Below are 10,913 nucleotides of genomic sequence, written 5' to 3'. Positions count from 1 at the left end.
TTCCTACCTGGAGACTCTAGTGTTAGCATCCACACCTGGTTGAGAGTTTATTTCCTGTTGGCTAGACAGTTAACCCCTTCTCTGCTTAATACTGGGGGCTCATTTTTTCTGCCCCACTGGCCAATAGATGAGCTTTTGAAAACCTATGAGGAGAAGCATTTAGGATCTTGGGCTTGCTGGCAGCTTGTTGAAAGACAAAGTGGGGAACAGGAAGAAGGATTTTGTTCTACAGGATTCCTGTTCTGTTCTCAGAGATAGTAAAGCCTAACAGTCTTTGCAGCAATAGGTCAATGTCCTTGTGGGACAGTGGGGATTCAGGATGAATGTTCCTACTTTATAGATGAAGAAGTTGAGGATACTGGTTTAGGTAGAGGCAAAATCACAACCAGACCAAGATTCTTAACTTCCATTTCACTTTTTTAAAGAATGCAAAGCATATTATCTAGAAAAGCACATTGAGATTATGTAAAAGTTGAAAATTTAAAAATATAGAAATAAAATGTTACATAATATTCAAGTTGCATTAATTCTACTCTCCACATTTCAAGACAGTAGGAGGACTCTCTTTCAACTTGACTTTCAAAAATTGGTGAATGGGTCTAGAAGGAGGAGATGTTCAGTGGAGAGAGTGGGGAGGGAGACCAGGGTGTGAGGGCAGAATTAAAATGTAGTAAAACATACAGTTTCAGTGCCTAGCACAAATCTGGCTCAATTTCCTTCATAGAGGCATTAAGACACCCCCGAAGCTGCCACAGTGTGAGCACAGTCTTGCTGGAGTAAGGGACAACTAGGGCATTGCTCAGATATCTATAGATAATGACACATTTTGCTTTGGATTGAGACTCTCTCCAAAGCTGTTAGCTTCATGATTTGTTTGCATGATTATAATTATACAAACCAGATTGGAAAAAAAAATTGAGGAGACGTGTAGATTTGTTTCCTTCAGCGTTCTTTTACTGCAAATCAAATACCTTGAACAGTAGTTAAGACATAGGATTGGAAACCTGGTGGGGAAGATGCAGGAGGGTAAATAGCATTTATTGAGTTTCTGCTATGAACTAGGAACTGTGTTTAGCACATGTGTGTATTGTTCTGTTTTCACAATAGCCATATTCTTATTGTTCTTGTTCACTTTTTATAGATAAGGAAACTGAGGCTCGAAGAAGATTATGGATTATCTGAGGTCATTTAACTAAGATACAAGAAATTGGGATTTGACCTCAAAGCTTATGTTTTTTACATTATTTTGTGATAACTTGGTACTAGGATCTGAACCACCTGGTTCTGTAGTTTATGGTGCCTGTGGAGAGTGCATGTTCATAATAGCCAGAAGACAGTAACATGGCAAGGGGGAAAGGAAAAGGAATTATCTTTGTCCCACCCCCCCAAACAATAATGATACTGACATTTTATTGTCCACCATGGTTTTCAAAACACTTCATACGAATTTCCATTTTATAGCTAGGACCGCAGAGCCTCAGGGTTTCATTCAAGGCCTCACAGCCAATAAATGGCAAAACTGGGACTCAAACCCAGAACTTCTGACTAAATTCAGTTTTATTACTCCAAAGTACCTCTCCCACATAGGTGGCCACATGGACAGAGGAAGTGGTTGAGTTTAAGTGTGAGTGCTCTGTGCAGGTTGGATGGTCTTCTTATACTCATGCATTTATGGATGTCACTGAAGAGCCTGACTTCTTAATCACTTCCCAGGATCACCAGGCAATACGTGATTAGTGACTGACTGAATCAATAAACACTTGGATCTTGGCTTGCAAACTTTCACTGGGTGTCCCACATTACACAGGTCCAGAAACAGCGAAACTTTTCTTATACCCTCATCCTCTGGGTGTTCATGTAGACGAGGGACAGTTGATGGTTATAAAAACCATCATGGTTATACAACATCTCCATTCAGTGCCTAGTTATTGTGTATTTTTGGTGTCACAGGAAGAAAAGAGCCAAGATATTTTGAAAATCGACAACTCTTTTGCAGTATCCCAGGTCAATTTCTTTCTGTAAGAGGAGGTCGATTTCCAATGAGCATTGAAGGTCATTTAAGACCGTCGCAGTCTCTCCTGCCCTGGTTGGAACTCTTTCTGGGAAAGAGGGAAAAACAAGGAGAATGACAAGGCTGGCACTGAGGGGCTCTTGCAGTCTCTAAACCCGTCATCCCTTTCATTGTTGAACTGGGGTGGTGAGCCTGCACAAGCATGGGTGACAGCCAACCTCCCTTGGGCAGGTCCAGAACAGGGAGCAGCATTCTGCATGAGGTCCTTTTCCAGATTGAGAAACCCAAATCCTGATCTCCTCTTTTGATGATTTTACAAAAATCAAATTGCATGACAGATGCCCAGATAAACAGAAGTTTGCAATCAAAGCAAGTTCTGGGATGGAGCTGATTAGTAGATTTTTAATGGCTATTAGCTTGATAATCACGCGCCAGGAATAGCTCCCAGGCAGACCAAACCCATGTATAAGTGGGTCCACACCCATGTACACAACACCTACTTGGCAGGTATATAAGGGGACCCTGAAAGCCTCCCAGCAGCAGAGTTGAGTCTCCAGCCTTGACTCTTCTCAAGAGCCTGCGACTTTCCTCCCTGGACAAAGGCATCATGAGTTGTCAGATCTCTTGCAAATCTCGAGGAAGAGGAGGAGGTGGAGGAGGATTCCGGGGCTTCAGCAGCGGCTCAGCTGTGGTGTCTGGTGGAAGCCGGAGATCAACTTCCAGCTTCTCCTGCTTGAGCCGCCATGGTGGTGGTGGCCGGGGCTTCGGTGGAGGCGGCTTTGGCAGTCGGAGTCTTGTTGGCCTTGGAGGGACCAAGAGCATCTCCATTAGTGTGGCTGGAGGAGGCGGTGGCTTTGGCGCCGGTGGTGGATTTGGTGGCAGAGGAGGTGGTTTTGGAGGCGGCAGCGGCTTTGGAGGCGGCAGCAGCTTTGGAGGCGGCAGTGGCTTCGGAGGTGGTGGTTTTGGTGGAGGCAGCTTTGGTGGAGGCCGCTTTGGAGGTTTTGGGGGCCCTGGTGGTGTTGGAGGTTTTGGGGGTCCTGGTGGCTTCGGGCCTGGAGGATACCCTGGTGGTGGCATCCACGAAGTCTCTATCAACCAGAGCCTCCTGCAGCCTCTCAACGTGAAAGTTGACCCAGAGATCCAGAATGTGAAGGCCCAGGAGAGGGAGCAGATCAAAACTCTCAACAACAAATTTGCCTCCTTCATTGACAAGGTGAGTCCGGAGAAGACGGCTCCCACTGATGCTCAGGCCACCTCACTTTCAGCGCCAACTGAAAAGAAAACGGCACAGATTTGTGTTTCTTAGGAGCCAGTGGTATACCGCAGTAGCCTGGGTCATTTGCAGTTTCCAGATGGGAAAGACGCCAGCTTTGTGGGTTACATTTCCCATAACAGCCTGCCCTTAGGAAGCATTTGTCCCTTTGGCCTTATTGTTACAGTCCATATAAATAATATTTATGGAAAATTCTGAAAACCATAAAAAATGGATATAGGTAAGTATTGAACTGATCCTTGGGACAGGCCATTGAGCAGCAGGTTTTGGAAGCCATCGTCTTCTGAGGTGGTGTTTCCTTCCTTAGCAGTGATTTTGGTGTCACGGGAAGAAAAGAGCCAAGATATTTTGAAAATCGACAACTCTTTTGCAGTATCCCAGGTCAATTTCTTTCTGTAAGAGGAGGTCGATTTCCAATGAGCCGATTTCCAATTATTAAATTCTGGAAAGCTGAACCTGAGATATCTGCTTGGGAATGCAGGAAATTCCTGCCTTCAAGAGAAGCGTTCTCAGTTTTGTGATCCATAAAGTCTTTATTGGCGTCACTTTGGAGTGTTACTGGGTTTTCTGCTATTTCAAGGCAGATGAACCTGTCTTGGTTTATCTGCATTGAAATAGGCAGGGATTTACAAGGCTCTTAAAAATCAGGCTAAGGAGCCCTGCCCTCCAGGACTGTCATACTCAGCACCCTTGGGAGCAGTGCCAGCAGATGCCTGCTTTTGGTTTTTCCTAGAATTTATGGGATCTTGGCTGGAAATTCAACCAGGATGGGGGAGGGAAATGGCCTAGAGTCTTGGGAGCAGCTGCAAACAAACCAGTGAGCAGTGAAGCAGCAAAGAGACTCCTCTGCGTAGAGAGAGCCGGATGTAGCATTAGGAGTCTGTGGGACTTTCCAGGGGTGAGAGCTGGGAGCTCAGAAGCTCTGCCAGTCATGACTCGGCATCTAGCCTCAGACACTTCTGGAGGTCCTGAAGCAGCACCTGAGCTGCCTCTGGCCAGCATGGCTTGCTGGTGTGAAGGATGATCCAGAGCTCATGTGCTCTCCTTCTGGTCATGGCAGGTGCGGTTCTTGGAGCAGCAGAACCAGGTGTTACAGACCAAATGGGAGCTTCTACAACAAATGAATGTTGGCACCCGCACCATCAACCTGGAGCCCATCTTCCAGGGGTATATCGACAACCTCAAGAGATATCTGGATGGGCTCACTGCAGAAAGAACATCACAGAATTCAGAGCTGAACAACATGCAGGATCTTGTGGAGGATTATAAGAAGAAGTAAGTGGCAGAGTAAAACGCTGAGTGGAGATAAACATTGCACTGAGCCATTTGATCATTCCCTGGACAGTCACTCATCTCCCAGTTTCATTTGTGGTGGTAATGGGGAGAGGCATATGTATCTTTGCTGATTATTTGTGAAGAAGACAGTGAGGCTTTAGAGATCATTTTTGTTTTTTATATGTTTGAGAGTTAGTTTATAAAAATATGTCTTTGGTTTGGAAATCTTAGTTTTAATTTAGACCTTTAAAAAGTGTGTAATACTCGCAGAGAATGCGGCATTATGGGTGAATCCAGAATAAAAAGGAAAAGAAAAAATTAAAGGGGAGCTAATCTAACTGCTGTATCATCTGGGTCCCAATAGGTATGAGGATGAAATCAATAAGCGCACCGCTGCTGAGAATGATTTTGTGACACTTAAGAAGGTGAGCAAGAGAATGTCTTGGCTGGGGTTGGGGATAGGAGTGTTTCACAGCCCCATTGTGTCTTAGCAGACAGTTTGGAAATCAACTGTGAGTGCAAAAGCAGCAGCCAGAGAAAGGAGTGAGACCTATGGCCCATTCTCTTGCAAACAAAAGTGTCTCTGTAGGTGAAGCTTCTGAATACAGTTTTCAAAGCTGTTCTGCATTTTTGGTAGAACGCTTCCCAGTAGTAACCCACTTAAAGCCTCTATTGAATCATGATAAATGCAAACACCAATTCTCTTTATATTCTCCTTCTAAAGAGCTGAGGAGGGAATGGGACTTCCCTTAGAATGCTTGCTTAAAGTTGCTGTTGGTTGTGTTGACAAAGGTTTGAGGTTGTAGGCCAAAAGCGTGGGTTCTCCTCCTGGGTCCTGCAGGGGCTTTGGTGTATATCCTGGGGGAAATTCTGGAGATGTGAGATGGACAGACAGGATGAGAGAGCTGAGGACTATGGAAGCCCACAAATAACATTGTATCCCATTGTAGAAACACACTGTGTCTCAAGCAGGAGGGAAGGGCTGGTTGGCAAAGCTTGGTCACCTCGAAGCTCTGATGGTCCTGAGGGGTGTGAGCCGTGAACGTGGGCACGAAGTCCCTGGCAGAGGTGTATGGTGAACTGTACGACAAAAGAAGTCCCATGGAGACAGGGCTCAGGCTGGGATGTTAGAGGGGAGCCAGCAGGGACTGAGTAGAGGGGAGTGGCAGAGAGAAGAAGAGGCCTGTACAGGGAACCGTACACCAGAGGCCCCAACCTTTCTTGCAGGACGTGGACAATGCCTACATGATAAAGGTGGAGCTGCAGTCCAAGGTGGACCTGCTGAACCAGGATCTTGAGTTCCTGAAAGTTCTCTATGATGCGGTAAGGAGGTTGCTCCAGGACAGACCCTTACTTCCCACCCTTCTCACCAAAGGAAAGTCCTTTCCGCTTGGTGAAAAAGTGGCAGAAGTGGGGTTTATGGACCAGCTGACTTCAACCTGCCCTCATTCCAGGCCACTGGGGGGGCTTTCATAGCATAGGTCTTGTGGGTGAGGAATTTTCTCCTCCAACGTTATAGGAAGTAAGGTTCAGGAAACACCAGGACAGCTTCCCCTCCCTCCATTCCCCAAAAGTCCAGTTCCTCTGGGGAAGAGACAAGCCCTGTGCCCATTCCTGTGCCTACTGTACTTCAGAGATCAAAATGCATTCGTCTCCTATCCCCCTCCCCAACTCAAGGGCGCTCAGATGATTTCTGAAACAGGAAGTACCATTTAAGGTATTTGCCATGGGCCAGCTTCTGTCTGGGGGCACTTATCATAACTGGCCTACGTGGTGAAGGTTGTTAACTAGGAGGCTCAGAAACACAGGCGCCTCTCCCTACAATTCTGAGGACAACCTTGGGAGAGGCCCAGGAGTAGATGGTTACATGATTTTCATCCCACCTAGTGTATGCTTAGTCTGAGGGTCTGCATTTCCCTTATGCTGGGAGACAGAGGCCTCCTGTCTGAGTGTGACTGTGGCAGGATGTCATAACCAGACCTTCCTTGTGTGTTGTAGGAGATATCCCAGATGCATCAGAGTGTCACGGACACCAACGTCATCCTCTCCATGGACAACAGCCGCCACCTGGACCTGGATAGCATCATTGCTGAGGTCAAGGCCCAGTATGAGGAGATCGCCCAGAGGAGCAAGGATGAAGCAGAGGCCCTGTACCACAGCAAGGCAAGTACAGGGAATGTAGGAAGAGCCACAGCTCCCTGCCACGAGCTGGGTTGCACCCCCAGCCGGAAAGTGTACAGTAAGATTATTAGTTTTTTGTCTAATGGAAGTTGGGCACCATTCCCAAGAAAGGATGTTGAGAATGGCACCAAGTCCTTTTGGGCATGTGAGACAGTCCCTACCTCTCATGAATGCAGCCATGACATTTAGCTGGGTTGACCCTCCCTGGACCAGTAACGAGCTCTCCTTCACTCCAGTCACTCTGGAATGTGAGCCATGCTGGAACTTCCTTGCAAACTGTCTTCCTCTCCCCATATCAGTATGAGGAGCTCCAGGTGACTGCCGGGAAACATGGAGACAGCCTGAAAGAGATCAAGATAGAGATCAGCGAGCTGAACCGCGTGATCCAGAGGCTGCAGGGGGAGATCGCACATGTGAAGAAGCAGGTGAGGCCCAGTCCTGTCCAGGGAGGGGCGGGAGGTTGTCTCTGGGTGTGTGTGAGAGTGTGGTTTTGTGTGAGTGTGCATGTGAGAGATGAGAGACACTGATATATTGCACTCTAGCATGTATTGATCTCAAATTCCCCAGTTTAACATAATTTAAGGCTTATTATAACAATTTTTAGAGTGCTCTAAGAGACATTCCAAAGTAAGGATTAGCGAAGGGGAAGAATTGTGCTCACTTGTTTATGTGAGGAAAAGGGAGTCATAACAAATAGAGCAAACGTTAGTTTGATTGATTTGCCGCGCATTGCAGATGGAGCTTCCCGTTTGTGCTCAGCACAGGCCCTAAGCGTCAGCCGACTGGCTTCATAGAGAGGCAGTGAGTGCTGGGGGCAGCTGGCCTGGGGTTGAACGTTAGCTTTGGAATAGAAAAGATAGAGGCAGAGAGTGGATTCCATCAGCAGCAGAAGCTTTGCCAAGCAGACCATTTCAGATGTTTTCATTTCCATCTGTAAAATGGGATCATGATTCTGGCCCTGTGGTGTGAGGATCAAAGGGCGTTATGGGGAAAGCCAAAGGGTGTCATCAAAGGTGACAGGGCAAGAAGATGTGCCAGAGACAGCAGTAAGTCTTAGCACAGTTGCTTGCGACTTGCATAAACTCCAGAGGGGACCTAACACTCCCGGGGGCCAGTGGTTCTGGCTTCCTGCACTTCAAACACCTCTGCTCTCTGTCCCCCTCCGTCAGGCAGGATCCACTCTCTGTCCATCTCTTATAGTGTAAGAATGTGCAAGATGCCATCACAGATGCCACTCTCTGTCCTCTCATAGTGTAAGAATGTGCAAGATGCCATCGCAGATGCCGAGCAGCGTGGTGAGCATGCCCTCAAGGATGCCAGGAACAAGCTGAATGACCTGGAGGAGGCCCTGCAGCAGGCCAAGGAGGACCTGGCACGGCTGCTGCGTGACTACCAGGAGCTGATGAATGTGAAGCTGGCCCTGGATGTGGAGATTGCCACCTACCGCAAGCTGCTAGAGGGCGAGGAGTGCAGGTGAGGGCACTGGGAAGGGAGAAGGGGACCCTGGCCGGTCCTCTCCTTTCTCCCAGAGCCAGGGCTGGAGGCAAAGACAGGGAAAGCAGAGGATGGGGCAGGGCCTCCTGACGACTGAGAGCTGACATTCCCTGTGTTCCCCAAGCAGAAACTCAGGACACAAAGCACGATGGGAGAGTTGTACATTTATTGATATGAAATGACGCATAAGGCATGTTAAATTAAACTAAGCAGTAAGTTAAACATCCTGGTCTTTTCTGAAAGTGAAAACAAAATTGTGGGAAAACAGGTTAGTCCTAGACGGTCTGAAACATTGGTCTCTAGGTCCATAGGGTGAGTGGCCTCTGTACCCTCCACCATGTGACCCAGAACGAGGGAGATGATGTCTTGGAATGTGCTGACTGCTGGGGACGTGCTGACCGGAGCAGGTGCCAGCCCCAGTTCTTTGTAGGTTTCTGGAGTGACAAACGGAACCATTTGCTAACTTTCAAAGAGGCATCATTTGCTTCTTTGTCCGTATTATCAGCATCTTGGGTGACTTAATCTGGCTGAAGCAATTGGAAGGGGAAAAGCTACCCCAGACCATCAGCAAGCCAGCATGACAAAGAGGCAGTGGCTTTCTTCAGGAGGTTGCTCTGTCCCTGTCTAGAGGTGATGCCTCCTATGCCCAGCTTGTAAGAGGAAGTGGGAAAGTTTTCAGTTGAAGCTGAAGAGGGTGGGAAGAAGAGAGGAATGGGGAGGCTCTACAGAGTCACAGTTCTTTCTGAACTGAACGTTCACAGGCAGCCTCATTGTAAAATTTCTGGTGTGGCATGGATTCTGAATAACAGATTCTCCAAGATGGATTTAAATACAAAAATGGGTTGCAAAGTTGGAAGTGAATTTGCTTTTCAGTTACCTTGGATCCGTTACACAACTGTTCATTTTTTTATCAGAGCAAAAATCGAGATGGATTGAGATGCAAGGTTGTGCATAAATGGAAGGGGGTCTGTCATCATTGTGTGACCTGGCAGCATAGAAGAAAGTGGGGTGTGTAAGCCCTGGTGGTGGCTTAGAGAGGCTGAACTGCACATTTGTGGGTGGAAGTTGTAAAATAACATGCATACACGACCTAAGTGTTCCACCACAACTTGTTTTTTCTCTCTCCCTGACAGGATGTCTGGAGACCTCAGCAGCAATGTGACTGTGTGTAAGTAGTGGGGTGCGGTCCTATTCCATGGGGTGTTGTGTTGGGTGGAGACAGGGAGAGGCGGTCATAATCTCTGTGGTAACACCACCTCTCTCTGCAGCTGTGACAAGCAGCACCATTTCATCAAATGTGGCATCCAAGGCTGGCTTTGGAGGTTCTGGAGGTAGAGGGTCCAGTTCCGGAGGAGGATATAGCTCTGGAAGTGGCAGTTATGGCTCTGGAGGCCGAGGGTCTGGCTCCAGAAGCGGTGGAGGAGGAGGCTCTGTCTCTGGAGGAGGATACGGCTCTGGCGGTGGTTCTGGAGGAAGATACGGATCTGGAGGCGGCTCTGGCTCTGGAGGAGGATATGGCTCTGGAGGTGGAAAACACAGCTCTGGAGGTGGCTCTAGAGGAGGCTCCAGCTCTGGAGGAGGATATAGCTCTGGAGGGGGAGGTTCCAGCTCTGTAAAGAGTAGCTCAGGTGAAGCTTTTGGTTCCAGCGTGACCTTCTCTTTTAGATAAAGATGAGCCCCCACCACCACCGACTCTCCCACCCCAGACTCTCCCACTCCAGAATGTAGAAGCCTGTCTCTGTACCTCTAACTGGCAGCAGGTTAAATTTTGTCATTTATCTCTGATGGCATTTTGAGGAAAAAGAATGTCCACGTACAGTTTTTGCAAGATCTTTTCTCCAAACCAGTTAGTTAGAGCCAGTGACGCCTCTGTGTTCTGGGGCGGAATCTGTGCTGTCTAGGTTTGTGCTTCTAGCCATGCCCCGTTCCCGCCCCCACCATGCCTCTTTGCATTGCCCATTTTCCAGATGGGTATTCTATTGAGGACCCAGGCCCACCCAGGGATTTCATCTCTAAGCCTGGCAGTGCTGGGGGGAAATGTGTTTCTGTGTATATAGCTCCTCTTGTCCACCCTGCTTTCGGAAGTGCTGTGGTCTGGGGGTCTTCGTAATAAACTTCATTTGCAATTCATATCGTGTGCTGTCTGCGTGATGTCAAATGTTGGTGGAAGTGGGCAGCCACAGACAAGGGAGGTTTGGGCATGAAGGAGGGGCTCCTGGGTGAGGAGTGTGCCTCCCTGAGGGAAGCCCAGACGCTGGCCTCTGGACGGATTGGGGAGGGGTTACCCCAGAGCCCGGGGATGGATGTGCTGTTCTCAGAAAGTATTTAGCAGACTTGGGGGGTGGTGGCATTGTCAGGAGGTGGACGGGGGATTTATGGAAGAGTCTCTTTACTAGAAAAACCCATTCTTCCTGAGTATTTCCAACAGATTGCCCTTCCCCCTTTCCACAAGGGCTTTGGTCCGGGATCATTTCTCCTCGGGGTGAACCAGCCAAGCCCCTGGCACCATCACCGTGAGCTTCCAAGGCAGACCTTCCTCAGCCTGACTTGGTCCTGGCCTCTGTCTCTGCGAGGGCTCTGAGCAAGCCTGGAGGAGGATACCTGGGAAGCGTCTGGAGGACTCTAAAGTGGCCTCCAGAACAACCACTTCTATTTTCATGGAACACCCCCTCCTGTCAG

General features: G+C 48.2%; 1 protein-coding gene across 1 annotated transcript; it reads left to right on the top strand.

Annotated features, from left to right (window-relative positions):
* Positions 1-2,549: 2,549 nt before the first annotated feature.
* On the top strand, positions 2,550-10,364 carry KRT2 (keratin 2). The gene is made up of 9 exons (XM_005570937.4): positions 2,550-3,224; positions 4,345-4,559; positions 4,924-4,984; positions 5,787-5,882; positions 6,558-6,722; positions 7,040-7,165; positions 7,993-8,213; positions 9,368-9,402; positions 9,503-10,364. The coding sequence occupies exons 1-9, from the start codon at positions 2,619-2,621 to the stop codon at positions 9,901-9,903; spliced, it is 1,926 nt and encodes a 641-aa protein (XP_005570994.3). The 5' UTR covers positions 2,550-2,618; the 3' UTR covers positions 9,904-10,364.
* The last annotated feature ends 549 nt before the right edge of the window (positions 10,365-10,913 follow it).

The sequence above is a fragment of the Macaca fascicularis genome, chromosome 11 (assembly GCF_037993035.2).
Source record: "Macaca fascicularis isolate 582-1 chromosome 11, T2T-MFA8v1.1".
NCBI lineage: Eukaryota > Metazoa > Chordata > Mammalia > Primates > Cercopithecidae > Macaca > Macaca fascicularis.
Note: the sequence above shows the minus strand (reverse complement) of the source record. Positions and strands in the feature narration are given on the sequence as shown.